This window comes from Taudactylus pleione, unplaced genomic scaffold (assembly GCF_031769625.1).
Source record: "Taudactylus pleione unplaced genomic scaffold, aTauple2 ptg000423l, whole genome shotgun sequence".
Taxonomy (NCBI): Eukaryota; Metazoa; Chordata; class Amphibia; order Anura; family Myobatrachidae; genus Taudactylus; species Taudactylus pleione.
This window is the reverse complement of record NW_028284825.1, coordinates 2,776,508-2,799,821: the sequence shown is the minus strand read 5'-3', so window position 1 is coordinate 2,799,821 and position 23,314 is coordinate 2,776,508. Positions and strand designations below refer to the sequence as shown.

Sequence of the window (23,314 nt, the reverse complement as noted above, 5' to 3'; positions counted from 1 at the left end):
TCATTCTGGGAGACCATCCACCGCGGTTACAGATGCCAACATTGCCAAGACTGCAGAGATGTTGCAAAATGGCAAGAGGTTACCTTTATGTAAACTTTTGGCATCTCATTCGAATGGGTCCATCATATTGCGGCAAAGGAACTGAAAATGTATCGCGTGTGCGCCAGGTGGGTACCCAGAAATCTCACAGAAGAGCAGATGCGACAACAACTTGAATCGTGCAAGAACACCATTCAAATGTCAGAGAGGACACCTGAATTTCTGACATCGATTGTAACAAATCATGGATTCATCATTATGATTCGGAATCCAAACATCACCAAACTGTTTCCATACAATGGACTATATCAAGAACTTGTCATTGTTACTGGGCATTTATTATATTTTCATAAGTGTGAACATCACACATCCTGGCAGACATGCTCAGTGTGAAAGAAGTACTGAGTGACAACATTGTACAACATCCCATCGAGTGATCACATGAGATGACAATGACTGGGTCAGGTCTTTGACACGATAAGTGGCGATATCGCTAAAGGATTCCGTCAGCTAATCTGCAAACTCTTCCTAACTAGTCTGAGCCCAACAAGGAAGAATACTTGTACATAAACAGGTTTTACGGCCCTTCAGGTTATGCTGGAAATGACCAGTACCCTTTATTCTTCTCACAAATTAAACAGTACACAAACTATAGAGGCTTCAAGTTTATTTGCGATAAAATATTGCAACATCCTTTTCTTTTTTTTGTTGTTCTTTTTCTTTAAAAAAAAAAATAAAAATAAAAAAAACAGATATATAACATGGCATCCATTCAAGGGGGTCACATTCACATCACATGTAACACTGTTAGCAGTTCACAGTCAGAAAATAAACCAGTGAAAATTAAATAAAGAAACACCAACAAAATATATTACATAAACTTTTTTTTTTTTAAACTGAAAACACTGGTGGCGTGTGTGGGCGAGCGTGGCGGCACGAGTCACCCCAGAGAACTATCGATTAATTGTTCTCCTGCCATGCATTATGGACTGGTAGTGATCCCTACAAAGTATTACAGGAAGCATTACAAACTCAGATTTGTTTTGAAGGTAGACAAACCGATAACACCCTACAATGCAAATATTTAAGGGGGGGAGGCTTAATTACAAAGGAATAGGTACAATGGACATTGCTAGTGTTCTATATTAGAGTGCTTAATGTCTGTGTGATTGACACCTCCATACAATTCTTTGTAGCAGCCTTACAGAGCAGAAACTGACTTCAGGGCAGGGGAATAAACATTGATTGCTGCAGGGGGTTTTGGATGGGGTTACTGGCCCAAAGTTACAGCTTCTGCAGGACAAACGCATCAGCAGACTAGACAATGATATGAAGAGAACATGGAATTCCTGCAGGTGCAGAAACCCCAGCCCCAGAGTATGGTACAGCAAATAAGTAGAGGGGTTCTCAGTTGCTTTCATGACCCGGGAAGCAGGAGCAGGCGCAGAAAAGTGCAGACAAAAGGGATGTTTATGAATGACACACTTATAGCCGAAAACCAAAACACATTCCAATCAGGTCCCCAAATCCCTATGTGCCTGGTAAGCTCAATAGGGTGGGATGGAGGGGTGCCAATTCACTGGCACTAACTGTTACAAATAAATATTATGCAATAAAAGGTGCATTCACTGTACGAAATCCTAGCGGGTGCAGTTAGTGTGAATCTAGCTGGTGTGCAGGGGAAGCGTAGTTACAGTCTACTTTCATAGAAATATTACCATACAGAGCTCCACTCCCCTCTATATAAATGCCCCCCTCACCAGCTGCACTATTCTCTGCATTAAAGTCTACTCATTCCCATTACATGTCATCCTGTCTGGGATGCCAGTTTTGGTTTGGCAGTATAAAGGAACAGCGTAGTGACTGATGTTTATAGAGTACAAATAATTATATACAAAAATAAACAAATGGCACTCATTGATATCTATTCATGGCTGATATTTGTCTTAAATGCAATATAAATGTTGAGTTTAAAATGACATCTTGCTATACATGGTTATACTGGTTCACTGAGTGCCATATTTTCTATGGTTATTTATTGAAATGTGGTAGCAGTTCACATGTTGCATACTTGGTGCTATGAGTTACTTGAAGAGTTAAGCTGGGTACACACTGGAGTGATGTCAGGCCGATTTGCAATTTCGCAACGACAAACCGTCTACATCGCTCAATGCGTATGCTCAATATGCGCACACAAACCTGACTAGATCGCTAGTGATATGGGGCACATCGCCTAGTGTGTACAACCACCTGGAACCACCTGGATTGTGACTATACGTCGTTCCCATTTGGCCTCTGAAAACGTCACCTCGTCACTCCCAGCCAATGAACTTAAAGATGATTGTTCTAGTGTGTACATGAGCAACGATAAGTTATATACGACCAAACGATACGATATATCGTTTGGTTGTTTGCAAGATTGCACTGTGTGTATGTGCAATTTTGCTAGTTCTGGGCTCAAGGGAAATCGTCAATTGAAAATGATTACCGGTCATCTCAGTGTGTACCCAGCTTCACCCCCATCTGGTTGTGAAGTATAAGAAAATTCCCTGCTAGTTACTTGTCACCTTGGGTACAATGCAAGTGATGAGAATATTACCTTCCCTGAATCTTATAAATGGGAATTACAGGATCGAACATAACACTGTACTGAACATGTATTAGCATTTTCAACAATTCCTGACGTACTTGCCTAAAACTGCAGTGTTTTATGCTTGGTGCTTACAGTAACAATGCTTCTGTAAATGGAAGATTCTGAACTGTCACACCCACAATTTCTAATGACAATATTTAACTATTTCATTCAATGTGACCATGCCTGGTCATGCTGATGTGCTCTAAAGGTCACTGGCCACAACACTAAAGGTGTGGAGTACATGCTAAGTGAATGCACCCTTTATTTGTGTAGCCACCACTCACAGGCTTGTAGCATGTGAGCTCAGGCAGCCAATGCAGAATCTCAGCTGGAGACTCCAGTTATGCCCATATTCCAGTACTACCCAGAGACGGCTATTTCAGACCGCTGCATTCATTAACTGTGTGTTAGACAGAGGACATAAACGGTGATCACAAAAGTCCCATATACATATTCTGCAGATTATGCTTTACAGAGCGAGATAGCACGCCCTAAGTGAAGTCACAATATATATACTTCTCTATACAAAATCTGGACAAAAAATAAAATAAAATACACATAACTACTCAAAGGTTGAATAGCATCTGTCAGTAAAGTTCCTGTGAATGTGTAGTGTCTTTAGTTAACACGGGCACTGCATAATTGTGGTGTTCAGAGCAGTCACATTGCATTGTGGGATAGAGAATATGTAGCATAACCACAAAAACATGCTGTGATCTCAATGGCTTGTGAGAGAAAAGAAAGATCATCATATAGGCAGAAAAAAGTATTTTTTTCCTTACTTTTACTTTAAAACATTTGTGTGATACAACAAAAAGTATAGCTATATGGTAAAGTCACCAAATCAACATTCCTGCATTCCCAGTGTGTCTCATTGAAGTGCATACATTGCTTATAGACAGTGGAGGTAGCCATTTTGTGAACAATGCAAACAAGCAAAACTGGAACTGGGAGAAGAGATGCTTCAAGCTAGCTCCTCGTGAAGTCATAGGTTACATATTTATGATTAGCTCACAAAATGGCTGCCTCCGCAGTAATCAGGTGATGTGTACACTTTATTATATTCGCTGTCTGGGTTGTTGCAGAAATTCATTTTCAACCAGAAGTGCCCGTCATGCTCTGCAATGTAAAATTAATGCGGAACACAACCCCTCCCTCTGACAGCAGAGGTTTAATGAGGTAAAAGATAAAATAACAATAATAAAATACAAGAGCGACCTGGGCCTTGCTTAGTCCTTTAAAAGGAGTTTAAACACCAGACTAATTACTTTGACATTCTCTGTTGTCACCCGCTTCCCACAGGGAATCCTGGTTCCACACATGCACACTAACCCCTCTCTAGCTGCCCCAAACAGCAAGGAAGAGGATCTAAAATACAACATCACCACCTATCTCCCAGTTTTTCTGACTCTGAGATGCCGGATAGTTATCAAAGGGGATTGCAACTTCGATTATTTTATTTTTGGACCCAGTCAGAATGGAGAACAAAAATCTCCATATGAAAATACAACTAAACCTGAGATGTAAAGGACAAATAAAAGCAAAGCAAAATATGATTAACCAAAAAAAAAAAAAAAAAAATGGAGATTAAAATGTAATCTGGTGTTTTAGTGTTAAATGTTTTCTGCTGGATTGCATTGTTCATTCATATTACCACCAGCAATACAGAGGCCAAACCCTTTAATCGGCACCGTCAATGCTGAGAACATGATCACCTGTCACACACCTGCCAGTGCAACCCAATGGTGGAGTTTATTTTACGGTGTTTGGGGTATCTGTGACATGAGGGCGGGAACATTAGCTACCTCTGCACCACATCACTGATCTCCTGTACACAGGATAGTAAGTTATTAAGTACAGGGTTTGGACCCTGGGAAGCAGCAGAAGCGCCTCCTGCCCCAGCGGAAGACACCTGCAGCTCTTGCAGACTGATCTCTAATCGACTGACAGCCTCGCGGAAGGCAAATTTGTTGCGTGTTTGGGGGATGGAGTCCACATATCCAGTGCAGTAGTCCAGAAGCTGGTGGCCTGTGTCCACTAATTGGCTGTTGGGTTGGGGTAGTGTTAATGCACTGGATAACATTCCAGCACACTGCAATAGGGCTTCTTTGCTTATTTTTTCTGCAGAGATCTTCTCTGCAGGCTGCTTGGACTTCCTAAGTGCTCCCCTACCACCTCCAACTGCCCCATTGGAAAGCTTTGCCGCTTGACTAAGAGGAGGAGGGGGTGGCAGCATGGGCCTGGACGGCTTGGCCGCACGTTCAGGGACAGACTGTGTAGGTGCAGATGAGCCTGTGCCCTCAGCAGGTGGCTGTTGGAGAAACCTCAAATTTGGGGGAGGAGGGGGTGCACATTTTGGCTTCAGCCGGCGATGAGAAGGACGGTCCTTCTCAGAACCAACTGGTGCCACATGTTCCTGAAGCAATTTGAAGGTGTGACCTAAAGAATCCATCCCAACCAGCTGGACATCTGTAGATGCATTCCTTGGGGAAGGAGAGATGAGAACCGGCACTTTGTGGTTGTGGGCGGCTGCAGGGAAAGAGGCAGAGACAGCTCCTGCATGTTTACCCGGTGATGACCTCTCATCTGCAGCTGTCCGCAAACCACCATTTCGTTCACTACCTCCAGTCCGTGGAAGCATTTTGGGTTTTACTCGGTCCCTATTTGGCTGTGGGGGTGCTATGTCTATTGCAGTCCTTGAAAGATCCTGCTGGTTCTCATCTGGCTGTGAGGACACAGAGGCAGCGCGGTCCAGCTGGACCTTAGTCCGGTGGCAGTTTCTGGGCAGTGTCATGGATATTCTGTCCTGCTCAGAAACTACAGGAGACATAGAAGATGTGGAATTGGACCTGGGAAAAGGTTTGGATTGATCATCACTGCTCCCTGATTTTCCTGTCCGCAATCCAAATGTCTTTTTGATGAGGCGGGGAGTGAAGAAGCCAGATATTCCAGTCCAACCACCACTGACTCCCCCTGTGGCTTCTTCCGCAAAACTACGTTGAGATACTCCCCCGTAGCACTTATGGGAGCCAGGAGAAGCAGGGGTGTCTAGACCATCAAGCTGCTGGAAAGAGGCAAGCTCCCCAGTGAGCTCTGGTCTCTTGTGGGGCTGGTTTTCCATTTCACGGAAAGAGCTGCTGCGCTTGGGAGGCTGCGGAGCACTCTTTTTCTTCATAAAAGAACTGAAGAATCCTCCCTTGCGGTCACGCGTAAATGTGGTCTCCTTAGTATCGCCCAATAGGCTGCTAGGGGACTTGTCCCTCTGCTTGCGGGGAAGAGCAGGAGAGCCGCTTGCTACAGGAGACCCCCGAAGTATCCCTAAAAAGAAAGAACGCAAGGCCATTTATAACACTTCACAGCAATTACGTCAGCAATGCAATTTTTCCAACTCCGCACCTTGCCAGTTCAGGTAGCAACCTCTCCACATTACCCCTTGGTACCACAGAAATGATTGAGAAGAAAAATACCTGTATCTGCATTACCTGGCGTTGTGCTGGAGGTTGAGTTATCGGATGAATCCCCAGTGCCTTCAATGTTCTCTTTGTTCTCTTTCTTCTTCAGTGTACGAGATTTAGAGGGCAGTATGGGAAGACGGCTCTGGCATGAAACAGAAGAGGAAGCAGCAGTGCGCCCCAGTTCTTCAGCAACCTCTGCAAGTAAAGAAACATCATGGCAAAAATCTAAAACAAAGCACAGTGCTTAAAGTGTACCAGTTAATGTTAGGCGGCATCCTTATAAACATTGTTAGCGTGCAAAATTGCTTCCTTTGCCAAATGTAATTTATGCTAAATGTCTGTATTTCCTACAAGAATGAAGTGTTTCGCTAGCATCCCCTAAATGATATGGTCACTAACTTAGATGTTCACTATTAAATGTGATGCGCAACAATCTCATCTAGATAATCCAAAAGTGGTGCAAATTAGATAATTAGAACCAACCCTGTATGCCCAGAGAAAGAGGTAAAAGGACATGGGCACTCCTTTGGCACAAAGTGTTCTCATACAAGAGAGTAAATAGTTAGTAGTTGTATTTCTGAGTGACGGCGTCAGGAGGAAGAGTGGTGACCACATGGCTCACTCTCTGTAGGATCCCATCTAAATTTGGTCACCCAAGCTTGTCAGACTGGGCACGGATCTCTGTCGCTTAACCCGTGAAAAAGGCTTGGCAAACATCCATACGCTGGAGATGCTAACAGTAACTCTACTTACCTTCGTTTATATTAGAATCGTGAAACATGGTCTCAAAGGCTTGGTGTGTCTCTGCGAAAGATGGTCTATCAGATGGATTCCACTGCCAGCCTAAGGTGGGCAAAAAGCGGCGAGTACGAGAGAAGGGTGAAAATATTAAATGCCTGGCAACTGAACAATATTACAGTTCATGCACATCAGAGCTTGTCTGTTACATTGCTGCAAAGTCAAAAAAGAAAATGAGGTTACTCACATGCTCTCATTAGTTCATAGACCTTTGGGGGACAGCCTTCTGGCTGCTCCATGCGATAGCCTTTCTCCAGCAAGTCATACACCTGAGACAGATCGATGCCAGGGTATGGAGACATGCCGTACGTAGCGATCTCCCAGAGTAGCACCCCAAAAGCTGTACAAGAAGATAGAACAGATATCATTTAGCCCAAGAGCATTGTATAATCTGATGATTTAAAAAGGTATATAGTCACTGTTGTCAATCACAACGTCAGCAGTAAAGGTTGACGCCATAATGTCGACAGTTAAAATGTCGATACTCAAAATTTTAAAGTTAGGTTGAAAACTGGGTGCCGACATTGTGGCTGTCCACTTTCTTGAACATGTCGACGTTTGTCCGTCGACATTATGCTGTCTAGATAATAAATGCTGCCAAAACATAACAAACCCATTTAACTTGTTTGCCTGTAACCAGATAATCATTATAGCCATGTAGTTAATTATTCAGAAATCATTACAAGGAGGTGATCAAATAATATAACAGTAGAGCGAAGTCTGCCCCCAAAGACAAAGGGTTGTAAAAAGACAAAATACAGACAGAATGTGTGACATATTTCCTAATGCAAGGTGATCAGTACCTACAAACAGGCTGAGTAATGGCCAGCCTAACCTATCCAACACACCAATCTACAGCACGATCTAAATTTGTAAATAAATACATTTAGTGGATCGTTTCTTGCCCAGGAAAATTAGGCCTTGTATTCATGTCAGTGCAATGCTTAGGCAAAACTTCATTGCACAGACATCGTATTTTTGTTTTCATGGCTATAGGACTACAGATACTGACCTGCAGTAGACTGAGGGTATTACATGTTACCTAACCAGATCAAGAAATCACATTGTATACTACTAAAAGGACTAAGAGTTGTAGGTATAGTTTAAATGACTCAATTGCACAGAAAAACATGTTTCAAAATGTGCATGTAAGTTGTATTAATGAGCATAGATAATAATCACAAACCTCATGTGCAAAGACACACTTTTGGGGTGGGAGGGGGGGGGGGTTAGTCTGGGCTATTACACTCAATTTCTTACCCCAGACGTCTGATTTGATGGAGAAAGTGTTGTATGCCAGGCTTTCTGGTGCCGTCCATTTGATGGGGAACTTGGCACCTGCATGAGCCGTGTAAGTGTCTCCAGTCATCAGACGAGAGAGCCCGAAGTCAGCCACTTTCACAACGTGATTTTCCCCCACCAGACAGTTCCTTGCAGCCAGATCCCTAAACGAAGAAGCCACAGCATGTTACAGTAGTATCACAAATAAACAGTGGAGAGCGCTGGCCCTCGTGGGTAGGTACTGAATACAGAGCGGTACCCCACAGTGATGAACAGAGCAAGATCAGTACCTCAAAAAGATAGTGCATGCAGCTCACCGGTGGATGAAGTTTTTCCTCTCCAGATACTCCATGGCTGAAGAGATCTGAGTGGCCATGTAAAGCAATACTACAGCAGTCACTTCCTCCCGGTTACACTCCCGCAGGTAATCCAGCAGGTTCCCAAAGTGCATGTATTCCGTTACAATGTAAAATGGGGGCTCCAGTGTGCAGACACCTGACCGGACAATGACAGGAGAGGTTAGGGTGACCCCAAAGAGAGGGAGACTTTCCACAGACAGAATAGTAACGTGCAGTACGGACCTAGCAGTTGCACCAGGTTGGGATGTTTGATCTCCTTCATCACTGCGGCCTCCTTGAGAAACTCCTCCACCTCCATTGTGTCTTCCTGTAAGGGATGGGCACCAAACACATTAGATCAGTGCTAAATCTCTGGGAAACGTATTCCATAAACTGGTCGCATTTAAAACAAAGATAAAATCTTTTCAAATATTTTTGTTACAAACTAAATTAACTCTAAAAACACAAACTCTGACAGTTGAATACTTAAAGTATGCAGAACAGTTAAATACATGGATGAATTGACTATTTTTTATCCGTAAGTCCATTATCCAGAAAGATGGTATATTTGGCGCTTGCTGTGTAACCATCATTGGACAGACATGATCACAACAAGGGCAAGTAATACACTGAGCACCAATTGGAGGAGGGGTTATAGAGGAGAGGAGACGGAATAGAAATATATTTGCAGCTTTTGCATTTGGTGCCTTCCCCAGCACCTCTATACCCCAAGATTAGCAGTGACTCTCTAACAGCCTAAAAGAGAAACTTAAGTGGTGATCTCAAACAAATGTTGCCAAGAGCCAGCTAGTATAATACATCTGTAAAAACAGTGTGGATCTCTGTCTTGCTCTGGCTAGATTAGTTGAAAGTTTACAATGGAAACGCACACGCCTCACCCCATAGGGTGAGATTTATTAATCTCGAGATTCCAATGGAGCGTTGTGCACATTGCGGGAGATTCCAAGAGGAAAACCTCGCTCATTTTTGCTCACACCTGCTAATTGAATATCCTCCATGGATGATTCTTCACTGGAAAGATTGCATCAGGATGAGAAGATGATATTGAGCATTTAATATAAGGACTGCCACCATACTGCCATCTAGGAGGCACTGTTCAGATATGGTTCGATTTTTGTACTTTGACTCCACTTTTTAGTACTGTAAGCATATCCATTGCCAACAGCAGACTGGACGCTTATAAGCAAGTCTACACCAAGCAAAATAGCATCCATATGAACTAAAGTATAGACAGTATATATATATATTTTTACAAGAGATAATAATAAAAAAAAAAAATATATATATATATATATATATACAAAAAATAATACTGTAGCCTACGATTCCAGTTGATGGAGTGAGAATGATCTAAGGAAAACGAACTTATAGTCATCCAATAAAAAACTAAAACTAAAAAAAGTTTAACCCATTCAAGTGTAATTCAGATATACTTACAGGGAAATAAAGATTATGTGATGAGATAAAAGAACTGGTTAAGAAGAGAACGTACTACTTCAGTGTAACTGGCATGTACAAATGTTATTATTACCTTTAGTGTTTTCACAGCTACGGTGAGACTGTATTTTTTCCAGACTCCAACATAAACTTCACCATACTGTCCCCCTCCCAGCTTGTGCTTCATGGTGATGTCTGTGCGCTCCATCTCCCACTTATCATGGATGGGGGACACGCCGTAAACTGTGGGCTTGTTGCACTTGGGTGCAGGGTAGTGTAAGATGGTGACAAGGCCGTCAGCCACGGTGGAGTGATGGTGAACCAGCTCAGCCAGTGTGGTGAATCGGCTCTCCGCTGTGACGTAGACCTGCGGGACAGGAAACCTTTTCTTAGACTAATCTAACCACCATTTTTCATCATTATCATGGCACCAACAGGTCATCTCCTCGCTGGCAAACACACAGCTTAATTATTTTAGATTTGTCTGGGAGCACAAGGAATGTAAAAATGTCTCTGTAAAACAATTATTCAAGTGGCCAGATAAATGTGCGCCTAGTGTAAGTAATGAGGGCAAACCAATATTATAACTCATGTCGTCAGCCATCAAAGACAATTACAATACCAAAAAGCTATTTTATATCTTTAGAATAATATTTTCAAAAAGTATATGGAAAGTTTCAAAACCTTGGCAGAACCAACAGAAACCTCAGAGGAGGATTTCGCCATGTGGGGGCTTTTTGGTGCCTGGTATGTCAATCACCTTCAAAACATTAAAATGCCGTTAGGTTTTTTTTGCATCCTACTCTCCTCACCTTGCCATCAGAGGCAGTGTTTATGCGGTAGTGGTAGACGCGACCCTCATAACGCAGGGAGATGGAGAGCTGGCCGGGGCTGCTCTCGCTCTCACGCACTAGGAAGCTGCCATTAATCAGGCTGCTGAGAAGGTACTCTGCTGCACTGCGAGACACCGGGCCATGATACCACGAGTGCTTCTCCAGGCTGTTGACAGGAGTGATGTAATTACTGGGCACCCAGCCCTGGCCATTCTTAGACAGCACCTCGCACCATTCGCCATTCTGGTTATAGCACAGCACACGCAGTTTCTCCCCTGCAACATAATGGAACAGAACACAGTTAGAATATTTTGGATACATAATTAGTCACCTGATGGGTACACCAACAGTCACAGGACAGATCAGATCATTTACTTTCTGCTTCTTAGCAACAAACAGCTTTGTGAATTTTTATTTCCAACTAAATAGGATTTAATAAACCAAAAAAAGACAATTTTCCAAAAGACCCAGTCTCTACCTAAGCCTTTTCAGATATACGCCCAGCAGAGTGTATGTAACATCTCTGGAATTGAAGAACCTGATCTGCAGAGGTAGAAGTCAGTGCACAAACCTGTATGCAGGACTGTACTTATCTAATGCCCACTGCTGCCTCACACCAGCTGGTGAAATCTGTCGGCGTTTACCATCTCAGGTTTATTTTATCAATTAGCTCTGGAGACTATGGGGGGTATTCAATTACAGGCGAAAAGTCCAGCCTTGGACTTTTCGCCTGTAATTGAATATCCCTCATCGCCGTTTTTTTTCTGGGACAAAGTATCGGGCATGTGCCCGCTTTATCCACGTATTCAATTAGGATCCGGTGAAAACAGGACCCGGCGGAAAGGTAAGTATCGAAAAGTCATCCTGGCACCCCCTAAAGATGGTCTGACATGGGGGATCCCCCGATTTGGCCTGCTGATGGTAATCAGGGTTTTTAAATAGCCGCAGCAGGTGCATAAATGCGCCTGCAAAGAAGGGGTGAAGATAAGCACTTAGATTTTTTTTTTGGGGGGGGGGGAAATAACTATGCCCATCAAGTTTGGGGTACATGAAAATGGGTGCAAGTCCCTAAAATTATTTTTTAAAGATTCTTCAAAAATGCACCAGCCGCATTCTAGAAAACACCTGCTGCATACATGGGAACCCCCCCTGATCCAATTTCACCAATTTAAAACTTTGTTCCCCAATATTTTTTCTTCGCCCCCAAAATAAACGTACATTTTTTGGGGTGTCCTGAGGATTTTTTATCTTTTTTTTTTTTTTTTTACACATTACTTTTAGAAGACACTCCCAGGGCTGCAGGCTATTTTTTTTTTTTTTTAAGCCTGCACCCCTAAACCCCAATTCTGCACTTTATTTCGCCATGTATTACATGGTGAAAACTTATACCGGTTTTTTAACCTGCGAAAAGTCTTTGAAATTGAATATGGGAATAAGTGAAACAGGTAAAAATGACGGGTTGTCGGCAATAATTTATCGCAGCTTAATTGAATACGGGCCCTATGTATTACCAGAGATGGCCAGAAGTATAGCTGGACATTGTGGCAGACAGAGAAAATTATAGGATATATTGAAGTGATCTTCTACATAGGGGTGGGACTGTGGTTCCTAATTACACTACTGTAGATCCTCTCCATTATATTCTATTAAAGATATTTATCAATAGCCTGTAAAAGGCCACATCAACATTCAGTTATTCAGCTTTTGCTAATTTAGTTTATTTTTACCGATTCAGTAATATTGGAGGTGAATTTGGTCGTGGTCTGAAATGTGACCATTTGTGCCTGGACTGTAGCTTACAGGTAAGTGTGGGGGATTACCCACTGGTGACATAAGCATGTTTCTAATCACCCTGGCACAAGAAAACAAGGAGAGCTGCCTGTAACTTTCTATGGATCAATTTCCCTTATATGAAGTCATATAAAGAGATAAAGAAAATTCCTTTCTATCCTGCACATAAATACACACCTTTAGTGATGCTCAGGGTGTTGTCTCCGCTGGCCACAAAGTCATAAAGGGCGAGAAAGAGATTGGGGTCACTCTCCGTGGCTCCGAGCAGGTTCTCCTTGGAACTCCAGCGGATGGCATCATTGAGAGCTTGAGGTTCTGAGTCACTGCCAAAAGGCCTGTGGAGAGCTTCTAGGAAGAAAGCAAAAGTGGGTGAGTTCAAGATAAAGAATCCACTGATTTACTCAAGTATCCCCTTACATAATGTGATATTACACAACCAGCACTTAGGAGAGCAGCAACAACTCCTAAGCAAACAGCACTCCTCTAGTAACGGGTCTGACTCAATATAATAGTATTTTATTATCAGAGTAGCATAGCAAACAAACAAGTAGTACCATCAGTTTCTGAAATTAGATCACCTCCAGAGTCCTTAGAGACCGCATGTGAGTTATTCCTATGGAAGGCATTTACTCATAATGACACTTACTAATAGGTATCTGATTAATGTGTGACCAGAGATCCTCATGCTAGACCAGCTATTACTCATTACATTTTGACAAATTATTTAGAAATAATGTCTAATAGGTATATTAAACAGCCAATTAAGGAAAGGATATTTTTCTGTCTGACAGTAATTAAATTGCTATTTCCATAACATTGTTACAAATAGCTCAATGTACCAGTGCAGAAGCTGCGTGCATTTTTAGTTCTTAGGACAAAACGTTTCCTGTTTGCAAGAGCACAATCTGATCTCAGGCAATGCATAGACTGGGAACAATAAAGCAGAGTTTCCCAACTCCAGTCTCCAAGGAACCCTAACAGTGCATGTTTTCCAGGTCTCCTCACAGAATCACAACTTAAATAACTCGTACCACCTGTGAATCTTTTAAAATGTGTCAGAAAGTAATGACGACACCTGTGCTCCAGCAAGGAGATTTGGAAAACATGCACTGTTAGGGTTCCCTGAGGACTGGAGTTGGGAAACACTGCAATAGATGATAACATGGAGCATATGAGCCACAGCACTGCAGTGTCAGGTGCACAGACTGGTACAGCACACAATCCAGCCTTCTGTACGGACACCAGACGTGCCGATGACCAAATGAAAACCCACCATGCTTGGGATAGTACGGGAGGCAATGCATGATGTCCTCTTTTTTGTTAGTATATGACCAAGTCTTACACCATTGAAAAGGTACGTTCTTAAGCTGGCCACACACTAGACCAACTTACATCCAACCAGCCAACTTGTTGATTGGTTGGAATGAAAATCTGGTAAGGAATGGGAGTACCTGACAATCAGCAATTTGCTCTCAAACTCCGGAAAATGGACAAAAACTGTTGTCTGAACAAATTGTTTAGATCGAACATTTAACAAACTTGTCTGAACGATCATCTTAATCTGTTTTCTGGCATTTAGCAGCAAATTGCTGATCATCCTTTACTCCCATACTTTACCAGATTTTCGTTCCAACCAATCAACAAGTTGGATGGTTGGACAGATAATCTTTAGATGTGTGGCCAGCTTTAAGGCACGATTAAAAGTTGGGAGGCGATTACAAGTACTACACCATATACTTCTCTCACACTTCATAAATAACAACCTACTGAATACATGTGGTGAACCCAGACTTGAACTGCATGAAGTCTCCAGTACTATTTACAGATCAACAGCTCGGCAATTCAGGAAATCCCCCCCACATACAGACCTTGTCCAGCAGTCTGGATGCTAAAATCGAGCAGCAATGCCGTCAGACGCTGGAGGAGCCAAGAGTCCAATACCGTGATAAAAATAAGTTGCACTGAGAGCCAGAAAACAAGACCCCAGGTTTACAGGCTCCTTCCCTGACCACTAGACAGAATTTATTTTCAACATGACATCACCCATGTCATGCTCTAATTATAGACATAACGTGTCATCTTCCAAAATAATCAAGACCAACGCCATTTAAACTAGCCAGACCATTCCATGCATATGTGATTGTTTCAGCACTCAGGACCACTAAAATAGTTTAGACAAATCAGATGGCTATAATGAAATCTGTTACAGAATGCAATGTTTCATGCAAGCACTACACACACAGGCATGCGCGTGCCATGAAATGTCATATTTTACTGCATTTAGAAAAAAAAAAATTAATCGGCATAATGAAATTCTTCAACGGGAGCAGAGGTGACTGGACTAAGTATTCATCACATGCATGTTTGTGCACCTCTATTATATTATGTGATACACAGTGAATTCATGTATTCTTCCCATGTGTGACTTTCCATGTAAAGCTTAAGGGGCACCTACACCAATTGCCCTATGGGGCCCCTTTACACAGCGCTGGGAGGGAGTCAGGATCGAAAGTCAGTTAATTGCAAATAAATGACTTTTAACCTTATTAAATATGCAATAGATTGTTTTTAAGAACATAATGAGAAGTACATAAAGGTTATTATATCCACAACTGAAGTCGTCTGAAAATATATGTGTAACATTTTCAAATCATTCCTAAATACAATCAAAATCCACTAAGTCCCTGGAAATACGTCCACACAGAATCATATGTACTAATGATTTTCTAGGAGAACGAGTTCCAAGTAGAAATGTGCTAATCAGAAGTGACACTATTTACCTGGGTACAACAGTGTTTAAGCAGGGACATCAAACTAAAGAGAGTGTGAACAGCTCTACTCTATAACAGAACCATTGGAATCTTACTACCCTACAGAGAAGTTCCCCTACCCCAAACGCAGAGCACATAGAGACTGACAGCACCAAAGCTTACCAGAGTTATAGCATACATTTCGCCGGGTGGCTTTATCCCACAATGGTGAGCTGATCATGTGTCCCTTTCCATGTATGGTGCCAGCAGAGGCCGGGACTGGGCCAAGTATCATGACCGACAGGCGTGAGGGGCAGCTAGCAGTGTGGCATAGAGGCTGTCTGTGCCCACTTACAAGAATGAGAACGCTGGAATGTGCAGGGCTGGGAGGGGAGAGGAGGGGTGGAGGCAGATGCAGAAGTTTGGGGTCAGGTTACACACGCTGGCTTGTCGTAACAGTTGTTGTGCTTGTAGGGAGCGTAGACGGGAACTGGGTAGGAAAAATGTCTTCAAAAATTCTTAAAGCGATTATGTACAAATGGGAAAGCCAACACGTGGGAGGTCAGGCGTGACAGCGGTACACACATGAAATGCCATCCTGTGGAATACGGTACCAAACTGCTGCCAACAATGGGATCATTTATATACAGCATTCACACACAGAAAGTGCATGGCAATCACCAGACCTGGATGCACATAGGCCCTCATTCAGAGCCGCTCGTTAGCGGCAGTACGCTCGTTCCGAGCGATGTTTGCACATCTGCGCATGCGTACGGTTTTTAGTACGCATGCGCGAACCAGTCAGTGCGGCCGAAAATCGTTGGTATGCAATATAGCGAGGGCCTGCTATTTTGAGTGACAGAATGAGGCGTATGTGGGTGGTAACAGGGGAAGGTGTTTGAAAATGGGGAGTGGAGATCCGAACGCAGGCGTGCTTAAAGGTCAAAACGGACGTTTTATGGGTGTGCATATTTAAAACAGCAGCGTCATTGACCACGTCACTGGGTTATTTTATAGCCAGAACTGCTCGCAAATTTGTGGTAGCAAACACCAACCACAAGAATAGCGAGCAGTTCATACGCTGGTCGATGTACTCGATTAATCTAATAAATAGCGGACATGACGTAGGATGCGAGCGGCCAGGGGGCGTTTTTAACAAATAAACGAGCGTATGTTTTGCTCGCTCGTTCAGACTTAGAGGTGTGAACAGACTGCAATGTGCGTACGGATCATTTGAATAGCCACCCCTTGTTTTTAAACGAGCGACCACAAATAGCGAACGGCTCTGAATGAGGGCCATAGATTCTTATAAATACACACACACTAAGTAATTACCACTCACTGCACTTATGGAAATATCTGCAGCATTATACAACACACAGCCCCCAGCATTGGTACTACCAGTTTTGCGCATAGCAGCAGCACTTTCTTTTCTCCACGTAACATCCTCAGCTACTCGCTTCCATTTTTTCAATCTGAGCGGCCCCTCCCCATTGGTCAGAAGTTGCCCTGCTAAACTGTTAGAACAAGCTGCACTGGGGTTATTGGGGATGTCCCCCCTCTTTGGATTAGGCTAGGATAAATGGTGGAACATTATAGTGCTGCACATTATTTTGCAGTCTCAACAACTTTGTGAGTGAGGGGCTTCTTTAAGCTCAGACTGCAACCACACATTGGTCAAATTCAAAAGAGAAATCCCCAAAACACACGCATTTTAAAATGCAAAATAGTTTCCTATACATGTTTACATAAAAATAAGATGTATGCACTACTGTATATGTACACAAACCAAATATGGAGAAGCACAATAGCATAAACAAGCAACAACAAAAAAAGGTTCAGGACAGTACAAGGGGCAAATATGAAACAATGAGATGGTTGTGAATGCTGACACATTGAACAATCTCCACTCACGCAGTTGGTCAAACTGGAAGCAGAACCGAATTGCTTAGTGTTCAGACACAGGACACAATGGGAATGTTATGTAGCCATCTTAGCTCTGTCTGCAGCAGAGCACATGAATGAATGTAGGAACAGATATACCATGTAAGAGTGACTGCTGTGCATGGCTCTTGTAGAGGCACAGTGATGCCATGTACATACAAACACACTATTGCAAAATAGAAGAGTTGATTGTATTTTTGCACCATTGACCATTAGCATTATTCCATGGTTAAAGTCATAGAAGGCAAAACAAAATTGATATATTTGGCATTATGACTAAAGACTTTATTAAGACTGTGAACCAAACACCTCTTATTCATATTGGAGCGTGTCTGCCGGGAACTGGAAAATAGCCTCCTCTCCAATTTGAATTCCTCATTTAAATTGTGCATAAAGTTCTTATACTGTTTTTTTCTTTTATGAGGGCAGGTGCTGGGAAAGTATAGCCAGGACTTCCGGGCCATTCTGTCAGTCCCACAAGCTCTGCAGAACTTTTACATTTGCCAGTAAGCCATAAGCAGCCCACACTGCTAAGAGGCAGACAACAGCTGGTCTGGCACTAGCAGGAAACCTGCATGTGTGTCTACTCTATTCCCTGTGCTGCCTTGTTCAACACAGCTGTCATTGGGAAACACCCATGCAACAGCTGGCTGAGACAAAGCCATTGCCACAGCCAGAAAACAACATTCATACCTACAGACTTATACAAAGCACAGCGCTAGCTTCTAAATGCTCTCCCTGAGCAAGCCTGTTGTGCAGCTACAATAATGTTACCTCAAACTGCAGGAACCATTTTACAATCCTGCATACCAAGACGGTCTTGCTGGGAACACTCGGGTCAGGATTGCTCTGAAAGGATCAGCAGTGTATGCTAGCAGGAAAAAGGAACTGCACGGGTTGTGACAGGTGTAGGGTGCTAGAGCGATCACTATATTGGTATATATTGAAAAAAAAAAAAAAGCAGCTTCCATTATTTACTGACCGGATTAAGTGGAGGATCAACAAATCTTCCCAGGAAAGAGAAAGGAGGGTTCAATAAGGGGTTCGGGAAGAAGCAGAACGCTTACCAAAATCCAACCATCTAAGTATAGAGGTGAAAAAGCGGTGGCTTCAGTCATGCCAAACAGCCCCTCTCGGGGGGCAAGGTCCTGGGTGACTAAGGCTTTGTTGAGTGTCTTTCGCTCAAAATGTGCGAATTATTTGTATGCATAAAACTGGGAGCGATAAAATTACTTAGCTGGATTGCACTGATCACTTTGATAAGTAACATTTGTATATCGGTGCACAACAGAGCCTGAATCTGTACACAACATGCAGCTATGCAATGGGCGCAGCCTCTTCTCACACAAAGTTCCGTTGTGCTTCATCTGTGACTTTGTACGTGTTTTACACTAATTCCTGTGCGGTTAAAGTCACAGCCTAGTGTCTCCTGTACACTGTGAGGGGATTTTCGCTGCATCTGTGATGTGACTAACACGGTATTGTAGACGGCATCCCGGTGTGTGGGATGCCGACTGTCTTAATACTGGCACCGAAATCCTGACAGGGTGGGATCCAGGCACCAGTATCCCGACCGTCGGCATCCCAAAAGTAAGTATTTGGGTGCACGGGATGGGTAGCGTTAGCTAGTTGGGTTAGGCACCGGGGAGGTAGGTGTGGGATTAGGGTGCGGGGAGGGGGAGGTTAGGTTTAGGCACCGGGGAGGGGGTGTTAGGTTTAGGCACTAAGGGGGGTTAGAGTTAGGCACCGGGAAGGGTAGGGGTTAGAAAACTACTCACCATTGAATCCTATATGGGTGTTGGGATTCTGGCTGTCGGGATGCCGCTGTCTGTATTCTGACTAGCGGCATCCCTACAGCTGGGATATCATACCCAACCAACACATAAATTAAAGGAAAAGACTGTACGCTACTCCTCTCACAGCGGCACAGTCACACCGGGCGTCTTGCGCTGCATGGTGTACTGAGGCTAGGTGTATGAGGAAACATCAGTAAGCAAACAATTTTATGTTTTTCTAATACAAGTAGGATGCGATATAAGTTTACATGGGTAACAGTCTGTGAAAAACTAGCTTATTCAAGGTTAGCATACGTCAAATAACTAGTGATGAGCGGGTTCGGATTAGTTCGGAATTTCCCGCCAAGTTCGGATTTTTCATTCCTGGACTTTTGTCCAGGAATAATTATGTTTGTCCATGAAAGATGACATTTTGACTCTTACTGAGACCCAATTTTTGGTGGGAAAAATCCGAGCTTGGCGAGAAAATCCGAACCCGCTCATCTCTACAAATACCACCACCATGGCAAAGTCAAGATTCTAGACAATTGGACTGTCCTTTGCCCCTGGACAGCCTGAATTTGTCACGGCATGAATTCAACAAGGTGCTGGAAATATTGCTTAGAGAATTATGGCCCGTGCTGCAGATCTGTCAGCTGTACATTCTGCCACATACTGGATTGAGACCTGGTGACAGCGGAGGGTACGGGAATACACTGGTCTCATTGTAATGTCTGTGGAACCAGCTTGAGATGAACTGTGATTTGTGACATGAGAGGAGATGTAAAAAGAGGTGGTAGCAAATGCACTATAACCAGCGCTCAGAGCCGGGCATAGGCATTATAAGCAAATGCGTAGGGGTGACTGAAATGCCCAGGGGCATCCGATGGCTCTGTTGTTTCCCCAAGGCGCCGCTATCGGAGCTCAGTGTTTGGCCAGGACCCAGGTCTGAATGAGCTTCTGTACAGGAGCTCATTCTGGCAGGGCTGGAGGTGCACATGCACTGAGTGCGCCACTGCACCCAGCGTCAGTGTCTTCCAGCCCGGCGCCGCAGGGAGGCTCTAAGCCGGATGCCCGCTGAGATGTTATTAGCAGCGGGCGCCCGAGTTCTTCCCTGCAGCACAGTGTTAGCCAGAGGCTGGAGTTTTCTCCCGAACTCCAGCTTCCTGCTCTCCCCATGCGAACTATGGAAGAGACGTCATGACGTCTCTCCCATAGTTTCCGAGGAGCAGCTGGGTGGACAGGACAGCGGCGGATGCAAGAGCAGGGGTTAAGGTAAGTGGTTTTTTTTTTTTATAAGCGACACTACACGGGCAATACTATGGGTGTATATGGGCACTACTACAGGGGCATTACTATTTGGGCACTACAGGGGTATTACTATTTGGGCGCTACAGGGGTATTACTATGGGGGTATTACTACTGTATAAGGGAACTGCTACAGGGGCATTACTATGGGGGTATGACTACTGTATATGGGGCATTACTGTAGGGGTATTACAACTATATATGGGCACTACTACAGGGTCGTGTGTGTGTGTGTGTGTGTGTGTGTGTGTGCGCGTGCGTGCCACCAGTCAAAATATTGCCTAGGGCACCAAATTGGCTAGGGCCGGCTCTGCCAGCGCTATGAAGTACTTACAAAGAACATCGGTATGTATGAGAACAGAGAACGTAGAGAAAATCATCTAACAAATTCACCTTCCATACTATTGTACGGCAAAGGAAAATCATTCAGGTGTTATTAAAAAATGATAAACGAACTTATGTTGCTCATTGATTTTTTTACTTAACAGCAGCATTACCTGTTGGTATGTGTAACCTGCAGCGGCTTCTGTGGGGGTCCGCCTGTGCACGAGATCTCAGGATGTATATCTCTGCAGTGGGGCTGGCCAGGAGCAGCACTAGGCTGATGCACTGTTGGGCTTGCAAGGATGAACGAAGAGGTGGAGATTGCTTCCTGCTTCGCCTTGGTAGGAGGTGAAGCAGGAAGAGCTATAGCGGTATGACATGTACATCTCCTCTATGGTGAAATATACTGCTGGAAGTAGCCATTAGAAAGTAAACTATGTCCATAAAGAAAAGTACATGGTCAAGAACAATATGCTGTAAAGATTGTCATTTAACAACACCCAGCTGATATTATGGGGCTTAATGTGTGCCAAGAAAGTATCCTTCACACTACAGCCTGAAGAGTTGAAACAAGGCAGATTGGATCCAGACAGGTATTAATACACTGATAGGCAGCACTAAGGCCGCTTGAACCCTCCCCAGCTGCCCCAGCTCCATCCTGGATCATAGATTTGTTGTAGCTTGTACCAGCTGTGTAAAATGTTGTTGCTGACATAGTATTACAGATAGTGGTCACTTTCTTTGATAGTATGGCCATATTCTTTGGCACATTGTACTAGCAATCATTCCTTGGTTGTACAGAAGGGGATGGGGGAAGTCATACAGATTTGGGGGTACTTGCATGGTGTTGTCCGCAATTGGAAGTTTCCAACTAGATTTATTTGTCAGTAAATACTCACCTTCCAAAGCGGTGTCTTCTCCAGTGTTGGGATCTGGTCTCCTGTAGCTGCGGTGTGTGTAAGTACGTTGTGTCTGTGTGTGTAAGTATGTGTGAGTGTGTGTAAGCGATTGTGTGTGGACCCCCCTGGAGACAGCTGCAGGGAGAACTACATCTCCCACAACCCCCCTCCCCAGTGCAAAGATGGAGGGGAGATGACCGGGAGCCGTGGAGACCAAACGACAGGTAAGCAGGTGTTTTTTTTATTTCCTCGCACCAAAGGGTTTTTAGTGCTGAAAACACTGCATTTTTTTTTTTTTTAAATTGAATACCACAGGTATGTGCGCTCCCGATACCACAATTGGGCGTGAGGTCCATGTGAGTTTTCTCCGGAGAAAACCTCGCTGCCATTTGTATATGCCCCACTGAGTTATTATGGAGATTTGGACTTGTTTAACTGAATTAAAAATGCATGTTGAATGCTCTGAAATGCAACAAAAAAGCATCCTAAAAAATGCAGAGAAAGGCAATTACATATGCAAATAGATGCAGTGCCAATAAAATTGGTTTTATTTTCCCAGAAGTTTACATAATTCTTATATAATAAAATAAAAAAGGGAAAAAATGCACGATGCTTTTCCTACCAGTCAGTACAAGGATGGAAAGCTACGTGACCTATGAAAGATTCTTTGGGGGCAATTCAATTGCTTTAGCACGTCCCGTCATGCCCTATTGCCTGTCACTTTAGGCGGAGTGATACTGAATTGTAGTTCCGGAAGTGAACGCCCATTCCTTTTTCGCGCTAGACCGGGTTTAGCCACATAAAGTGATTAAACCCATCTAAACTATTGGGCATGAAAGGAAAATGTGCTTAAAGTTGGATTTTACGTGCAAGTATAATGGGCGCCCACGTTATTCGTGCTGAATGGAGCAACTATTAAAACCCCCCGGTCGGACGCAGGTGGCCCAAAAAAAAACTATTGAATGCCCCCCAAAAAGTCATAGGCTACAAGTGGGTTGAGAGAATATATATTTTAAACAATAAAGCTACAGTATTATTATTATTATTATTATTATTATTACCAGTTATTTATATAGCGCACACATATTCCGCAGCGCTTTACAGAGAATATTTGGCCATTCACATCAGTCCCTGCCCCCAGTGGAGCTTACACTCTATATTCCCTATCACACACACACATATACACACTAGGGGTAATTTTGCTAGGAGCCAATTAACCTACCAGTATATTTTTGGAGTGTGGGAGGAAACCGGAGTACCCAGAGGAAACCCACGCAAGCACAGGGAGAATATACAAACTCCACACAGTTAGGGCCGTAGTGGGTATCGAACCAACGACCTCAGTGCTGTGAGGCAGTAATGCTAACCATTACACCGTCTGTGCTGCCCAGTACAGTACAGTACATCTACTATATGTATATTTGCTCTGTTAGTGTTATGTTATATGTTCTCCATATCCCCTAAGGCCCTGTTGATCTGGGTGTAACAAAAGAACAAAGCTCTAATCCAAAGAGGAAGGAACATTTCAGACACTAAAGGCTACAGAACAAAGGTCTGTAGATGGGAGACTGAACTTCAAGCTGCAAAGCAGCCCTGGGGACATACTAGTAAGCAGCACGCTCACACAAAGGGTTAATGGGAATCCCAGAGGAAACTGATAACCTTATTCTAACAGCAAAGCACAGG

The 23,314-nt window shown here is 43.5% G+C and overlaps 1 protein-coding gene across 4 annotated transcripts in view; it reads right to left on the bottom strand.

The window, feature by feature from the left end:
• Positions 1–689: 689 nt before the first annotated feature.
• ABL2 (ABL proto-oncogene 2, non-receptor tyrosine kinase) overlaps positions 690–23,314 on the bottom strand; it is a 62,937-nt gene continuing 40,312 nt past the window's right edge. The window contains exons 1-11 of one of the 4 annotated variants that reach the window (XM_088447221.1): positions 15,562–15,734; positions 12,806–12,976; positions 10,817–11,112; positions 10,099–10,371; positions 8,790–8,874; positions 8,526–8,703; positions 8,188–8,372; positions 7,115–7,267; positions 6,883–6,972; positions 6,157–6,324; positions 690–5,992 (exon numbers count right to left, since the gene is read on the bottom strand). In XM_088447221.1, coding sequence (XP_088303347.1) covers positions 4,476–5,992; positions 6,157–6,324; positions 6,883–6,972; positions 7,115–7,267; positions 8,188–8,372; positions 8,526–8,703; positions 8,790–8,874; positions 10,099–10,371; positions 10,817–11,112; positions 12,806–12,976; positions 15,562–15,673 — 3,228 coding nt within the window. In that variant the 5' untranslated portion in view covers positions 15,674–15,734 and the 3' untranslated portion in view covers positions 690–4,475. Of the gene's footprint in view, positions 5,993–6,156; positions 6,325–6,882; positions 6,973–7,114; positions 7,268–8,187; positions 8,373–8,525; positions 8,704–8,789; positions 8,875–10,098; positions 10,372–10,816; positions 11,113–12,805; positions 12,977–15,561; positions 15,735–23,314 lie in introns of those variants that run through there. The other 3 variants (XM_088447222.1, XM_088447220.1, XM_088447219.1) reach the window with 3 other exon arrangements.